The sequence below is a fragment of the Sorex araneus genome, chromosome 2, assembly GCF_027595985.1.
Source record: "Sorex araneus isolate mSorAra2 chromosome 2, mSorAra2.pri, whole genome shotgun sequence".
NCBI lineage: Eukaryota > Metazoa > Chordata > Mammalia > Eulipotyphla > Soricidae > Sorex > Sorex araneus.
This window is the reverse complement of record NC_073303.1, coordinates 345,403,656-345,420,365: the sequence shown is the minus strand read 5'-3', so window position 1 is coordinate 345,420,365 and position 16,710 is coordinate 345,403,656. Positions and strand designations below refer to the sequence as shown.

General features: G+C 53.8%; 1 protein-coding gene across 2 annotated transcripts in view; it reads right to left on the bottom strand.

The window, feature by feature from the left end:
- Positions 1-2,048: 2,048 nt before the first annotated feature.
- MAPRE2 (microtubule associated protein RP/EB family member 2) overlaps positions 2,049-16,710 on the bottom strand; it is a 176,441-nt gene continuing 161,779 nt past the window's right edge. For both annotated transcript variants that reach the window (XM_055125543.1, XM_004606069.2), the window contains 3 exons: positions 14,648-14,787; positions 10,457-10,615; positions 2,049-5,126 (listed from right to left, as the gene is read on the bottom strand). In XM_055125543.1, the coding sequence (XP_054981518.1) occupies positions 5,052-5,126; positions 10,457-10,615; positions 14,648-14,787 (374 nt within the window). In that variant the 3' untranslated portion in view covers positions 2,049-5,051. The remainder of the gene's footprint in view (positions 5,127-10,456; positions 10,616-14,647; positions 14,788-16,710) is intronic.

Here is a 16,710-nt window from a genome sequence, read left to right as displayed (position 1 = left end):
TTTTGTTAGTCCTGAACCCTATGTAGGAGGTGGTCAGGCCTTGGCAAATGCACCTTCTATCTCAGTCCTAGCTATATGAAACATGGAGTCCAGGTCAGAATTTGTGGGTGGGTCGGTGGGGGAGTCTGTCCTGGGGCAGTCTTGTGATTGAAGTCATAGCGACAGCTCAGGGCCCTCGGGCGTTCAGCAAGCTCTGTGCTCGGCCTTTCCCTAGGCCGTGAAGCCGGAGCTCTGTGAAAGGAAGACTTTCTCATGAATTCCTTCTCCAAGCAGCAGGAGTTGGGAGCCACACTCCCACTCCCACTGGTGTTGGAAACACTGCATGAGCTGAGACTGGGTTAAGACAGTGGCTGGCCCACCAGAGGAGCTGTGTTCCTGCAGTTAAGACTAATAGGAAAGGCCAGAGTTATGTCGAGGAACCGGCATTTTATAACTCATACTTTGTGAAATTCAATGAGCTTTCACCCCCATTCTCAGAGACAATCTCAGACAGACTAGAATGGAATGAGCATATTTTTTTCTCCATCATGGAATGCCCACCCCAAGACCACCAGTGGGCCCTTCAAACGTGCAAGGGATCACATGTTTTTTTTTTTTTTTTTTGCTTTTTGGGTCACACCCAGCGATGCTCAGGGGTTACTCCTGGCTCTGCACTCAGGAATTACTCCTGGCGGTGCTTGGGGGACCATATGGGATGCCGGGGATCGAACCCGGGTCGGCCGCGTGCAAGGCAAACGCCCTACCCGCTGTGCTATTGCTCCGGCCCCCACATGTAGTCTTGACTGGGCACAAGCCTCTAAGTGTATGACCCAGTGTGTAAAACCCCAGTGGATGAATTAAATGGACATGCATGAGTCACGTGTGAGCACGAGATTTCACCAACTAGGGAGGAAGCCACAGACTTCTGCCCCCACGCACCTTGTGGAGCCAGGAGCTGCGCTGAAGATCAGTCTTCCCCTTCCCTGCTACCTAGCAGCTCTTTCAAGTTGCCCCACGGCAAGTAAATCAAGTTATCAGAGGAGCGTCCAGAAACAAAAGTGGCCTCTAGGTGGTGCTTGGAAGCAGCTCAAGGAGGCAGAAAGGAGGGCATGTGCCCGCAGGTGCTGGTGGCCACAGTAGCTCGGGTTTCCAACAGGGTTCGATCCTTCACTCCTTCCCTTCGCACTAGGCACTGGACCCCACACATCCCTTGTGTTTATAAGCCACCGCTGCAACTGGACTCAACAAAGCAGAGGTGGGGGAAGCAACCCAAGGGCCTCTGCCTACTCACTAGAGGTCACTCTGCGGGGCTCTTACTTAAACATATTTTTCTGCTTCTCCCAATTTTCTATTTGGCCAGTGCTGTCTCTCCCAGATGGGGTAGGCTGGTGCTGCGGGCGCTAGGATTTTGTTCGCTTTTAAGTGCAATGCTTCCTAAGGGAACAGCTCCTCTCTGTTTTATTGTGATTATTTTTTGTACTGGGCTGGAGTGATAGCACAGCGGTAGGGCATTTGCCTTGCATGCAGTTGACCCGGGTTTGATTCCTTCGCCCCTCTCGGAGAGCCCGGCAAGCTACCGAGAGTATCCTGCCCGCACGGCAGAGCCTGGCAAGCTATCCGTAGTGTATTCAACATGCCAAAAACAGTAACAAACAAGTCTCACAATGGAGACATTACTGGTGCCCGCTTGAGCAAATCGATGAGCAATGAGATGACAGTGATAGTCATTTTTTTGTACTGCCGTGGATCAAACAGAGTCTCACACAGACGATATCGTTCTGCTACTGAGTCACGTCTTAATCTACTTTGGTGAAGTTTTAAAGGGGGTATGGCAGCTGCTGCATTTGATATCAAGTGTAATTTCGGTAATCTGCAATCTCAGTGAAGCATTTGCCATCAATAAAAATAAAGGACTCCCCCCCACCCCCCTGCCCCCACATACACCCGGTGTAAATCCTCAGAAAACATGGGCAGATGTATGGTTTCACCTTCACAGCCTATTCGTAGACTCATACTCACGCCAAAGGAAGTCTGCGGCATAAAGAATGTAAGAATCCAGAGACCCAAGCCACTTTTAACAGATACTTTTTTTTATTAAATATGTAAAAAGATAAACGCAAGTCAAGTTATTCACATATTCAGAGACAAAAAACTATTCTACCATGCGACACTAGGTGGGTGGTGTAAAATGACTGTGATACATCTGAATAGGACTTTTTCATCTATGTCTTACTTATCTATATTTATAATTAACAATACATGTTTACATTCCTTTCAGTTTACATTTAATATATAACAAAAGCTTTATGGTGTACTATTTAGTAAAAGTAATCTGAATGCATATTAAACCTTAACGGAATCATGGAAATACTCACCAGGGAGGGGAGTTCTTAAGTTTCCTTCTGGAGTTTACTTCTCTCGGTCAACTGGGTGGTTTTATTTATTTATTTATTTTCTGCTTAAAAAGAGGCGGGCTCTCTCTTTGCCCCCTGCTTCAATCACTTCCTCTCAATGGGGGCGTGGAAGCGCTATGCCCAGCCGTGCCGGCAGGAGGGACGGGAAGGAAGCCTGGCTTCTGACAGGGAGGAGCAGGACTCACTCCAAGGACACTTCTGGGGCCAGCCCAAGGATGTGTGATGGGCAGGGGGCCTGGAGAAAAGCACATCCCAGATGCCAGGATGAAGGATGGGGTACCGGCGCCAGGAAGGAAGGACGGCCCTGGGAAAGGAGATGGTCTGCACAGAAGCCGCGCTGAGACCAAGGGGAAAGACTGGGCCAGTCGGCGGGGCCCGACTCCCCGAGGCAACAGCAGGTCGCCTGGGTCCTGTACTATGGAAGATGTCTCAGAGAGGGGCAGAGAGGAATCGAGGGCAATGCCCTAAGTAAATGAATCGGACGCCCCAAGACTTCAGAAAGGAGAGTGAGGTCCAGTGACGGGAACATTCTTTCTGCAGGCTGAGATATCTGGCTGGGAGGTTTGCAGCTGAGGTGGGGGACCAGAGGCGGGAGCGGTGGTAGGTCACTGGGGAGGCCTATGAAAGGGACACGGTGCCCAGTAGTTTCTGGAGAACCTGGGATCTGCTCTCCATTCAAGAGTCCCTTGAGACCGGAGTCAGGGCTGTGAGCCACCTGGCACCAGAATCACGAAGAGGTTCAGAGCAGGCTGAGAGCCGCCTTGGAGCCACGAAAGCATCCTTTGCGTGGAATTAAGTCTTTGTGCCTCTTTGGAAGAGCTACTTCTAAAAAAAGGCGAACCAGTGAGTGCCACTAGCTCTGGGGAAGACTTGGGAAAGCACGAGGCTATGTATAGCACAACCACTCCCCGTAACCAGGAGCGGGAGGATGTCACTGCCGAGAGCCAGGCTTGCCAGCCTGAGAGAAACGAGCTGCCGCGGGAGCCCAGAGCAAGCAGGAGAGAGAAGAAAGGGAAACGAAACACCACGGAACATCTGTCCAATTCTGCACAGAGCGCTGCAATCACCTCAAAAACACAAGCAATCTCTTTCACATGTGACTCAATAAATACCCCTTTGCTGCAAAGATATAGTTTGAGAAGACGTCTATCGGTGGCAAGCTTTCGGATGTGAGAATTTAAGACTCCACACTTCATCGATTAATAAAGAAAGGTCAAAGCTTTAGGATACATAATTCAGAAATTTATTTTCAGCTTCTGGTGAAGGGGAATGAGGGGATGGAGGGGACAGGTGGGCATACTTGTTTTCTTGTTTTTGTGGCACCTGCTAAGTCCAATAACAAGTGAAAGTAAATCTCAAGTTAGAAACCAAGTGAAACGGATGATCCAGGGAGGGGACCCTCTGTCAAAGTGGGGTGGGGGGGGGCGGGGAGTGAGGGACAAGATTTGGAAAAGTACTAAGGAAATGTGCAAATATTAAGTAAAAAAAAAAAAAGGAATGCTTTAAATTCATTTGTGTTGTTTTTAGATTGCCAGGGCGGAGCCAATAGGGCGGGCCCACAGGGCTGGGGGAGAGAATCCTAACTTGCCTGCCCTGGCATTCCAGGGCCAGTACGGACTTCAGAGGTGCCACGGGGCAAGGTGCCTATTAATGGGGCTCCCCAAGGGGCCTGGCAGGAGGCGGCCCTGAAGCCTCAGTCCGTGTCCCCAGATGGGAGGATGGCGGGATGGGGGCTGAAACCCTCATAGGGAGGGGGACCCAGGCAGGAGGGCCTGGCTCGGGGCAGCGCCCCCTGCTGGACTGCAGAGGAGCGATGCCAGCTTCTTGGGGAGAGTGGCCGGCCACCAAAGAGGACCCTGAGAAAGAAAATAGCATGAGAACGGGGCGGGGGCGGGGGCCAGCGGTGACAGGGCCAAGTTGAGATGGTGTTTGTTCTCCTTGAGGGAATGTCTTTCAGAAGGAACAACATATCGTGTGGTTAGCTAACACGGGGATGCATGAACACTGCTGGGCCCTGAAGTCCTAATTTCGAATCCATTTGTTTCCCCTTTGATGTTAGGTGGGGGGAGAGGGTGTGGGGGGGAGAAATGCTCCCCTCCCCCCATCACTGTCATTATGGCTTTCATATCAAGTATCTGTTTCCCTTTGTTCCAATTTATCGTGTGACCAAATTTCTACTCAGAGGTTAGACTTGCAAACATCAAAGCACCACAAATGTGTGTGACATCTAGTGACACTGGGTTGAGAAATGCCAATATAAATACCATATATCAAATTACCATTGTTTCACACCAGGATAAAAAGAGGGGTGGTGGTCGTGGAGGGGTGAGGGTGGGGGAGAGCCGTTCTGGAAGGAAATGAACAAAAAAAAAAAAAGAGCAGAACCAGTCTCAAGCAGCCAAGTGGTGGACTTGAAGGCAGGTGAGCCCGTGGTCTCGCAGGCGGGAGGCCCCGGAGAGGCCGGCTGCTAATGTGTCTTGGCGGAGGAGATGGGACCTGAGCGAGCGCGCACAGTGGCTGGCGGATGCAACAGCGCGTCGATGTTAACGGCAGATGGGAACAACTGGTTTCTGCTGAGCTTGAGGCCACACATGTTCCAATTCTCCAGAAGAAAAGTTCCCACGCGAAATGCAAGGGCTGAGCGCCTGCCGCCACGGCTCAGTACTCTTCCTGCTGCGGGGGCGGCTGCTCGTGGACCGGCTCCTCGGCCTCCTGCTCTTCCGGGTGACCCTCCTGCGGGACAGGGGAGAAGGTGCCGCTAAATCGACTGCGTGTGATGCCCAGCCCCTTCCTCCCCGCCGCCCAATCAGGGCCCAGCCCGGCTGGCCAGGGTTCGAGCATACTTGTTGGCTGTCCTGCCCCAAGGATGGTAGATGCCCTCGGTGATGGGTAAGTTATAATCGAACGCAAAGAAGCAGCTGTCCGGAGGGGGAGGAGCCTGGCCATGTTTTGTGGGCTGTTCAGGAGGGCTAAGAAGTTTCTGGAAGGCCTGGGGACATGGATTTAGGGGCTTTTCCATCTGCTTCCTCACGGGACTGCGGGAGCCCGGCACTGCCCAAGCAGAGGGTGCCCGGTGCTTCCGTGATGCAGTCGGGAGCCGGCCCTGCACCCACACCTGCTCCGGTGGCCCCTCTCGGTGCACACTCACGTCGTTCATGTCCCAACCCGTGCCCGCCCACCCCCAAATCTGGCCCCCTTCCCTTAAGCACCAGAACAACCCGTGCAGGTCATCCCCTTTCTCTGCAGCCGCATCTCTGTCCCTGCAGTACTGTGCAAGTCCTTCTCCCGGTGAGCCTGACCTCTGGCCCTGCTCACCTCAGGCCCCAGTGGTGGGAGTCAGAGAACCTCATCCCCCTCCTCACTGTCCCACCTCACTCACTGCAGAGCTCACAGTGGGGTGAGAGGAAGAAATCACAAGGAAGGCAGGAATAGATGCCGAGACAGCAGTTGAGGTCTCGTGCATAATAACATCACAGCAATGAGCTCTTAAGAGTTCATCTCCTGCCTCGGCCATCTACATGCTGTCTTGGCGCAGCTCTATACCTTAGTCTCCCCATCTGTAAAATGGGTACCCGTGTGCCGAGAGTTTTCAATGAGTTTCACTGACTGAATTCTACAGAGGGTTCAATGAGCTATGGCAGACAGGTAGCGTTGGGTGCATAACTAGTGTTACGTGTGAGCTCTGCTGATGCTTGGTGAAAAAGACTCTTGGAATATATTCCAGAAGGAAAAGAATGAGTTTTGAAGACTGCAAGCTTTCTGTGACAGCAGGAGAAAGTAACGTCTTGACTCAGGTTCGACTCCTGCACTTTCCCCGCGTGCTCGGGGAGCAGAAGCACGCCCTTTAGGAAGGTCAGCTCTGCCCAGGCTGCTTCTCCCCCGAAATGTGGGCGCCTGGCACCTGCCCTGCTATCCTTCCAGACTTTACTCCTGGTTCCTCCACTGGGTCTGCTCGCTGATCCCAGAGCGTGGCCCCCTTACGCCAGCTCTCCAGAGGCGAGGAGGATCACTGCAGGATCCTCTGCCTGGCACACAGCGGTAGCCCTCTTTGGGGGCACGTGAGTCCAGGGCTGGGACGGTGCCTGCTAGGGTCTGCGGGGCCCCAGTCCCCTTGCTCAGGGCTCTCTTCTCTGCAAAAGGGGCAAAGGAGGAAAAGACTGCTGGGAGGCAGCGACCAGGGAGGGTGAGTGGGGGTTTCCCTTGCAGGCTCACAGCCCGTTGGGCCCCCTCCCCGCCCCTTCGGAGGGACGGTCACCCTTGTCATCAGCTCCAGGGTCTGGATCCCGCTCCTGAGAAGACTACAGGCTGCCTCCGCCAGACCCCAGGCCCTGAAGCGTGAGGGAGGCGGTTCTATCCGTCATCCTGACTCCTTTACACGGGCCGGCGCCACCCGCTGCTCGGATGGGCGCGTTCTCTGTGGGCTGGCTCTGCTACTGTTCCGCTGGGGCTGCTGGGAAGAGCTGAAAGGAGTTGGTATTTTACAGAAAGCCTTGCTTGCTCACATGGCCACTGGGAAATCAGGGTGGGGCAGGAAACGAAATCAGGCCTGGAAGTCGGAAAGAATCAAGTAACCGTTGAACCTGTGTGCTCTGGAACCAGCAACCTGCTGGATCAAGTCCCCCCTCAGGTCACCCCACCCCTGCTGAGCCAGGATCAGTTCTGGGGTCCCAGTCTGTGGCGTGGGGGTTCTCCAGCTGGCCCGGCAGCTCCACGCAGACCTGGCTGCATGTGGGAGCCCGGCACCACTCCCAGGGCAGCCGAGAGCTGCAAGATCTGCAGACCCCACTCCGCTCACACCGGGCAGCCCCCACTGCCAATCCCCTTGCGCCCAGTCGCTTGCTTAGCTCTTGGATGCAAGCGAAGGCAGCCTGAAGTGTGGCGGAACGCTTCTGTGATTCTGAGGCCGGTAGGTCACACACAGCGAGCTCCCAGAGGCAAAGACGGAGTGGGGTAGCCCACCATTCAGTGCGGCCCCCAAATGAATGGAACCTCCCCAAAAAAACCTGAAGCTCCCAGGGGAAAATAAAGATTCTTTTCTTGGTTGTTTTTGTCCGGACCCTTCAGCACTCAAGGGCTACACCCAGGTCTGTGCTGGGCGTGGGGTCGTCTGGGGACTATGGGGTGCCTAAATGAACCCGGGATTTGCAAATTCAAAGCATGTGACACAGCTCACTGAAATACCCCTTCCCCCCAAACAGCCCCCGAGGTCCCTTTCTTGTTCCCTACACAAGAGTAAAGAAACTAAGTACCCAGGTAAGTAGGATGCCGGGAAGGGAAAAATCTCTGCTGAATGACTGCCCCAGCATTCCCCATTCTCCCAACAGTCACCAGGAAAAGTGCTGAGAGTCGCACTGAGGGCGGGGCTGTGGAAGGAGGGCGAAGGTGGGAGGTGGGGCCCTAACTCCAGTGGCTTCCTACTTCCCAGAGGTGTGAGGTGACACCCCGCCACCACCCACGCCAGCCACGTCTGGCTGCTCTTCGCGCTCTGCTTTGTTGATGCTATTTCCTCTGCCCAAGAAGTCTCCCAGCCCCTGTAACTGTTGACATTCCCAGTCATCCTTCGACCTCCGACGCGAACGTCATCTTCTCTCTGAAGTCTCAGCCGGTGCCTCTGGCTGTCTTTATGTGCTCTCCACTAGAGTTTATTTATGTCTCTGTTATCACGTGAGTCACCCTCAGACGCATTCCAGTCATCTGTGTCCCTGTCTGTCTCCCTCACTGGGACTGCGGCCTTCCGAGGCAGGGGCTGTGTCTTCCTCTGTCAGGGCCCATGTTTCATCCGAGGACAGAAACACAGGCAGCATCCAGAGGTGTTTGGAGCTGGGGGGAGATTCTTCATGTCCTCTCTGAGGGGCTTCCATGACAGTCACTCAGGAAACAAGGGGCAATCTCTCAGCTGACAGACCCACACGGCAGCACAAAACTGACTAGTCCCAGGTTGGACATTAAGGGAAAAGACAATGAGACTGATAAGGACAGGACGCTTGGCCGGTGACCCACTCTGGAAACGCCCACTGGGTTACTGCAACTAGACATGGAGCAGCCGCTATTTACTTCCTTACGTCATGAAATTCCCACCTAGACCTCTATGTCCAGCACTTCCTGACAGCCAAGTGCTGCTTGGTGATAAGGATCGGGCCAGTCGCCACCAAACACAGACTCAGAGGCCAGGTCTCTGCAGCTAGGGCTGGAAATGCCACTGCAGGGACCCTCCAGGTCTGACTTAAGGGGCGCATGTGGTCCAGCTTTCTGTGTCACACCTCTCTCGTCTGCTGGAGGGAGAAAAAACCTTGGCCCCTCAGATGTCCACATGGTCACAGCAGGGCCCCACAGGACCAAATACTGGCATGTTCTTATACTACAGACCTTCCCCTTGTGGGTGGCTGCAAATTTCCGAAGAAGGAGAGTCCACTGGGAATGGGACACGGATGCTGTGTCGGGGACGAGCACGGTGAGGGGACAAAGAGAGCTGGGGGGCGGGGGGCGGGCAGCAGGGACACCGAACCCCACGAGCACATTCTTAGCAAAGTGATGCCTTTCCCAGGCAGGGGAGGAAACTGCTTAGGGCTCGGTCCCTGCCCCGGACTGGGTCTGCTCTGGGGGTCTGCATGGACAAAGGCCCGGGGAAAGGCTAGTGCTTATGGCGTCAGCGTGATTCGATGATCCTGCAGCCCTCCCTGAGGACGCCACTGTGCACACGGCCGCACTCCTGCTGATGAACTGTCGGACAGGCGGCCGCGCTGCTCACTCGGGACACACGGCTGCAGGGGCCCCGTGGGATTTGCCCTCCCAGACCCATGAGGAGAATACCCACGGCCCCCACCGGCTCCTCACACTGCCGCCACTACGTCTCCACAGAGAACACGATGCACGTGCCACTTTCAGGCCTCACACACGTGGTTATTCCTCCTTGGGTCTCTTCCCCTGGCTCTGGAACTAGGATCCCTGCTGCCGAGTCTGGGTTCTGCGGGGTCCCAGGGCTGCCAGGGCGACCCTCTGGGCTGATATTAGAGGACCAAATCCCAAGATTCTAATTTGTTGTTGTTAAAAGATAAACCCAATGTTTGGGGGAAATGAAATAAGGGCGAGTCCTCAAACCCCAGACAGCTTAGGAAAATGTCATCACTAGGACCTCAAATGTTCCACGGAGTAAACATTTGCCTCGCTGTCAGCTGAAAAATGACATAAAGTAAACCTGCGGGCGGCTCGGTTCAGCCTGCGGAAAGACGGACACACGTGTTACTCCACCATGGAGTCTGCAGCGCTCCGGAGACCAAATGCCCGCAGCGTGGAGCAGCTGAAAGCCCCGCCTGTGCCCGCCGGCCTTTGGCGATGCAGCTCTGTGGACGGGGAAGCCCCATGAGGTGACGACTCCTGTCGCTTCTTGAGCACATCCCCATGGTCACACCTGCACACACCTGGGCGACGGTCTCTGTCCTTTCTCTCACTCCTGCACATCTGTTTTCCCTGCAGCTCCCCTCCCCTGCCTCTCACCACCAGAATCGAGCCCTCCCAGGCTTCTCTCTGCAGCGCCAGCCCGAGCACCAAGCCCTGGTGCTGGTCCCCTGACAGAGAAGACCTTCTAGAACTATCTTCTCAGCCAAGGGCTGTCCCCTCTCCTGACTGGTCTGTGCTGGCAAGAAGTAACCAAGACAACCAGTTATGAAACGAAAGCAGGCAGTTGTGGGGGTGCTGGGTGTGAAAAGCATAAAGCTGACCCCCCTCGAGCCTCACTCGAGGTGTCCCCTAGTCGACATTCCTATTGCTCATTTGCACACATGGCTAGAACCGCTCGTGATCCGGTTGGAGGTGTCTATCTGCATTAACCCAAGCCTCCCTTCCGCTCTCAGCCCACATCCTTTCACGTCTCTCCAGATTAATTTGTACGTCCTGCAGCACGGGCTGGTGGATCATGAAAACCATTTTTTTTTTTAAATCCCTGACTGCTCAGGCTGCATTTTTCACTGGGGTTCCAGTGTCATCCTGAAGGCACGGGGACAGCCAGCCTTTGCCAAGGGCACCCCCCACCCCCTGTCCCATGAGGCCTGGCTCCCCACACTCACGGGTTCGTCCGAAGCGTAGAGCACGTCCATTAGTCGCTGCACCAGGTCATCATTTTCCTGCCCGTGCTCTTGGCACAGCAGCTCGATCTCTCTCAACTTCCCAAAGTAGAAATCCCGTTCCTTTTCCACGCCTTCAAGGGCCAGCTTTAAAGAATGTACCTGCAAGAGAGTGGAAATGAAGAAGATGCGTCCCGCTCATCAAGATACAGTGTGAGAACAGAGGCCTGGGGCAGGCCTGACAAAAACACACAAAGAAAAGACACATGAGTCTGAGGCACAAACAAGGGGCTGCTGTCTAGCACCTGAGTCAGGGCTACAACGTCCGATTTCTCTCTCTCTCTCTCTCTCTCTCTCTGTCTCTCATAGACACACACACCTGACCTCACACACACACACACACACACACACAAGTTCACATACACGCACATGCACACACACGCACACACATGCACACATACATATCCGATTTCACATACACACATGCACACACATCCGACCTCACACACACATATGACCTCACATACACACACATCCGACCTCTCACACACACAGGCACACACACGCACATGCACGCATACACGGCATTGCCTATGGCCAGCAGCCTCAAAGTCTTTCCTCCGGCTAAGCGGGGCCAGAGCATAGTTTCATCCTGACCCGTTTGTTAGAGGATCCGTGCAGAGGAGGAAGCCCTGTTCCCTCACCAAGACAGCCCCAGCCCTTGCCTCCAGGCCGGCCCAATCTGCACGGCTCCTCACAGCATGAGGGAGAGTGGGCCGGGAAGGGAGGGAGGCCACGCAATCACCAAGGGCAGAGGCAGGGCAGGGATGGACACAGAGGTGCTCAGACTTTCCCAGGGGCCACACCCTTGCCAGTTCGGGCCTCAACCATCCCTGTGCATTCCCGCTCTCTGGGGAGCCCACCGCGGTCCCCACTTTGTGCTGGGAATAACCAGCGAGATTAAACCCAGTCTTCCATGCCTGCTTAGGTGACATCTTTGCAAATCACCATGAACAGAACGTCCAACACATATCTGGAAGGGGAAACGTCTCCTCAATTTCTATTAACTCCGGGCCCTGTACAGGCAACGTGTTTGTGTAGAACTAGTAGCCCTAGACACTGGCCACCCACAGTGTTCGTCCCTGTCCTGTGTGCCTGGCAGATACGTGGGTTCGCTGACAGTCTCTGAGTCACCCTCAGCGACGTGCTCCCAAGGCTGCTCGCAACTGGTGGAAGCATCACTCTGCTCACTTGTAACTGTTCTTTCTCAGGGCACGGTGACAAGGGCGTGGTCACTGACAAAAATGAAAGCAGCCAAAGGCCTGAAAGCTGGAAAAAATATTAGCCAGCAGAAATGCTTTCTTTCAAACAGATGCCACCTCAAGCCTCCCTTGGGGCCAGCGGACGACCCGCTGGCAGCTCAGGGGTCTGGTGGTCTCTGGTTCCCGCTGCACCAGGCAAGAAGGGTCCCCAGACATACTCAGCTCAGGAGAACTAGGCTGGCTGCCTCCCGGGAGTGCTGGTGTGGGCACAATGAACCAAAAGCCGACACACGCCAGCCTTTGCCGGGCTACCTCAGATTAGGTAAGGGAAGTGCAGCAACAGGCAGTCAGTCCCCAGGGAAAACTAAGAGGCACCAAATCAGATGCCAAGTACCAAATGGCAAATGAAACCTCACTCTCACCACCCGCCTCACAGTCACTGAGGTTCCCCTGCACCCTCACGGCTCAGTGGACGCCTGGTGGGGGTGGGCGGGTGCTGGCCCTGAACCCGCCCATTGGGGAAATGCCAAGGGCAAAGATGATGCAATTAGCTCCCTTTGGCCACTTCTCACCCGGTGGCATCCACACTCAGCTGGTGGCCATGTGAGCCACCGTGTCTGCAGGCTAAGTAACATCCCGCCTCTAGCCTCCAGGGGTCCCCAGCACAGAGGCTGGACCCTGCCCTATTCTCCCCATCCAGAAACAGTCCCTGGTGATACAGTCAGGTGTGCTGAATCATTTATTTCTGTGACTGAAGTTGTTTCGTACAGTGCAACTTTTACAACAGGGCACAGGAGAATAGAGGTAGGAGACTAAGTCAGTGAGAATTCTTGCAGTTCACTGCATCTGTCATTTTCTGTTACTACTGTATGTCACTATACCCCTCAGTCTCAGTCCCTGGTGCTCTCCCACAGCACAGGAGCCCCTCTGCTCCCGGGGACTGAGTCTCAGGCCCTCCTTAGTGGTGGTCACCTGCAGGCTGCAAGGACAGACAATCAAGGGAGCAATACCAGCCCTGGTGATGAATCAGGAGCAAGTGCCCAGGAAGCAGCTACAGAATGAAGGCTCGTGCGTTTCTGTGCGGGACAGAGAGTGGGTCCTGGGACACTCGTGTTGTGACACATAAACTGGGGGGTAGGGGGGACTGAAGCCAGGAAGGAATTAAATCAGGAGGAGGAAGCTCATCAGAACCTTTCCCTTCCTTCTGAGGTCTACTCTCGAGTGGCCTTTTGATGGCAAGGTCTGGGCCACTGTGAGAGCCCTTAAGACAACTGGAGAACCAGTGGTGCAGAGACCAGCCCCTGCGAGAGGAACTGGGGCTGGCTGGCTACGGGAGAGAAGCAGGAAGGACCCAGGATCTCCAAGCAGTCATATTTCCAGTTGGAGGGTTGGGAGAGAGGGATGTGCACGGGAGGATGACTGGGAGAAGTCACAACAAAACCCAGAAAAGAAAAAATGCCAAAAGAATGAAGCGCCCAAGGAGCAGAAAATCATAAATCCGAAGGGTTCTAAAGCCAAGACCCAATTCTCTGTAGGTCTATTCTGATTTGCTCAGAGCCTTAGGAATGTGGCCGGAGGCTCATTAGGGTCGGCCCATCTGCCTTTTATCTGAGAACTCATTACTGGAAATTCTACGTGGACTCAAACTGAGAATCAGCAGGTAATTAGAACATTCCACAGTTTCTAAATCAAAGCCCTACCCACCAGATGACTTAGGGCTTTACCTTTTTCATTAAAGTGATCAGAATTGTAAAGAAACACCCTAGTTAAGCAATTGCCTGCCTTTAAAACTAGATTCCTGATTGCAAATATACAATTATCTCAAAAAAACCAGTTTCCAGACTCTTGCTGGCTCATCAAGAAGCAGATTAATCATGGGGAATGGCCCAGTGAGTGGCTGGGAACAGCCCGAGGACCTGGAATAAAGGCTCATCTCCAGGATGAAAGGCGCTTCTCCTCCTCAGGGGAGGCCCGGGTGGCTCCGCAGGGGGCCCTGTGCTACCAATTGTTTTATTACTTTTAAGCTCCTGGCATCTTGGGGCAAAATTAGCTGTCATTAGAAAGCAGAGCTCAGCTTTCACGTGAATTTCAAAGGCGACAGAGCTGGATTTCCTGTCACTGTGAGCAAGGAAAGGAGAACTCTTGTACCCAGAACATCTCTGAGGGCTTTCGATGGAGCCAGGACTGGCTTTGGTACTCCTGGGCGCCAAATTCAGCTATGGCGGGAAGGGCCTTTTGCCTTTGTCTGCTGTAAAGGCGAGGAGGGAGGGCCCGGGGTAGATAGCCACCTGGCTGCCACTGTGTCACTAGCATCAATTCGTACTGGGCACAGAGCACAGGCTTAGCAGACAGGGGCTGGAGGGAAGGGGGGGAAGTAAGGAGACTCGAGTGAGGAGACTAGTCCTGAGCACCAACACTGTCTACACTGGCCAGAAGAGGGCTAGAGAGGTCCTGGCTGGCACTAATATGTAAAGGAGGGAGGGAGGCTGGGCCGGGGGAATCCATGTGTGGGAATCCATTGTCCTTTTGTCCTTTTTTTTTTTGCTTTTTGGGTCACACCTGGCGACACACAGGCGTTACTCCTGGCTCTGCACTCAGGAATTACTCCTGACAGTGCTTGGGGGACCATATGGGATGCTGGGAGTCGAACCCGTGTCGGCCACATGCAAGGCAAACACCCTACCTGCTATACTATCACTCCAGCCCCCTGTCCTCTCTCTACATGCGCAGCTCTGAGAAGTGACTAATGGATCTTATTCATAGTGGGCAATGGGTGGTGACTGTATCTGTCGGACCAATCAGCTTTGATTTGAAGTTCTTGGAACCACAGTTTCTGCCTCGCCTCCCTCCTGCTCCCCGTCCCGCAGGGCCCTGCTCCCTGACTCCCCCGCGTGTCCCTGCAGCCCGAGCCGGAGCCGGGCGGCGCTGTTACCTGCTCATTGAGCTGTATGACCTGCGTTTCTAAATCCTTATCCGATTTGGATGCTGAACCGCTGGATGAAGCCCTTTTGGCTGATGAGGGACGAGAAGGCGTAGATCCTGGCTTAGATGCGGGAGCTGATTTCGCTGCGCCTGCAAGTAACCAGAATAAATGGTAAACGCTGACATCGGCGGGACTGTCAATATCTATGTTTAGTTTGTTTAGTTACAGCAAATGTAGGATGTCAAAGGAGACTATGAAATAGGTGGGTGCAGGAGATTAGGTGGTCAGAGGGCAGAAGCACATGCCTTGCATATGTGAGGCCCAGAGTTTGATCCTGGCACTACAAGGTCCCTTGAGTGCCACCAGATTACTCTGAGGGCACCTAAAAGTACCTTTAGGGTGGCCTTGGTGGCCTCCAGCATTGGTGGATCTGAGCGGTGCGACATTGCTGGACTAGAATTACGCTGAACTGACTGGCTGGTTGGCAGAATATCACTGGGAGTGGCCCTGGAAATCCTGAGCACTGCTCAGGAGCACTCCCTCCCCCAGGAAAATATGAGCTATCCACAAAGACAAAGCCTGTGCGTCATCCTGGCGCCTCACTGGAGCTTTCTGAGCATGGCGCTTTTCCAAGTAACATGAAATGAACATAATTGTCCCTCTGCCTTTGGAGAGATGAGTAATCTATACGCAAGTAACATTTTTTTTTTGTTAGTCTGTTTGCTTTTGGGGCCTCCCAAGTGGTGGTCAGGTGCCCTGGTCATTACTCCTGGCGACAGTTCTTGGCTTACTGGGTCTGCATCCTAATGTGAGGGCACAAGGGTGCAGTGCCAGGGGGCCCCAGGCCATCCTTTCAACAGGGGACGGAGCTCGGAGGCCTTCAGGGAACATCCGGAGATGGCTGGGAGGCCACGTGGCATTGGGGTCAAACCTGAGACGGTCACGTGCACAGAGATGCTGACCTAGCCACTCTCTCTCCATGGCCTCTTTCGTGTTTGTTTTAAGAAAGAAAGGTTCTCAGAGAGGTGACAGCACCACAACCGAGCCACACACAGACAAAGGACCTTACAATGGATTCACACTGGAGATAAACTGTCAATGCTTTGCCCCTGAATATATGCTTCCGGGCTCTAACCATGGTTAGACCTGAAAGGGATACTGCAAACATTCCTGCTGCCCCCCGTCCTGTTTTGACACTCTGTTCTGTGATAAAGGGGCTGTTAGACAAATGACTGACTGCAGAGAAAGGGCAGAGAGAGTTAAAGCAGAGTTTTGAGAATGCTGTTCAGTCAAAAAAGCAAGGGCATACCCAGGATTAATGTCAGAGGACACAGGGCCCAACTAGGCAGGCACGGGACAGTGTGCAGGCAAAAACAAGACTGCCTGTGACATACAAGGACACCGAGTCATGGAACTCTAATGCACAAGGACGGGGACAGGGGGAATGGGCAGGGAGGAAAGAGTGAAGTCTAAGTGTTACACTGAGAAGAACAGAGGAGGAAGTGTTAGAACTGGAACTCAAGGTATTGCCACACATGTAACTGCCTCACGAGGCGCTTAAGATGTGTCCCTGGGAAAGGCACTGAGAAATGCCTTGATCCTGGGGCAGTCTGGGGCTCGGCATCTGTTACAACCCCAGTGATTCTCCAGCACCACTGAGGCTGACAGGAGATAAAGAGTAAAGGTCACGGATTTTCACGAAGACCTCATCTACCCAGGACTGTGCTCCCACAAATGGGTGGTAATGCCCCAGTGTGGGGGGTTACGGGAATGATGGGTGTGGTAGAAACCTCATGTGCAATGTGGGGGCATGGGGGGGGCCTTTCTGCTTGCTGCTTAAAGAAGGAAAATTTCCAGAGGGTCCTGAGTAATTTTTTTTTTTTTTCTGAAAAGGGTCAAGTAAGTTTGGGAACTTCTAGTCTTTCGGATGCTTTTCCCATGGACACGTTACTTGGGCAATGTCTGGGCATACCTTTCACATGGGCAGACTCTCTGTCTGAGACAGATTCTCAGGCTCTAGAGCAGGGCTGGGGTCGTCCAGCCTGCAGACCATACAAGGCGCACGGAATCCT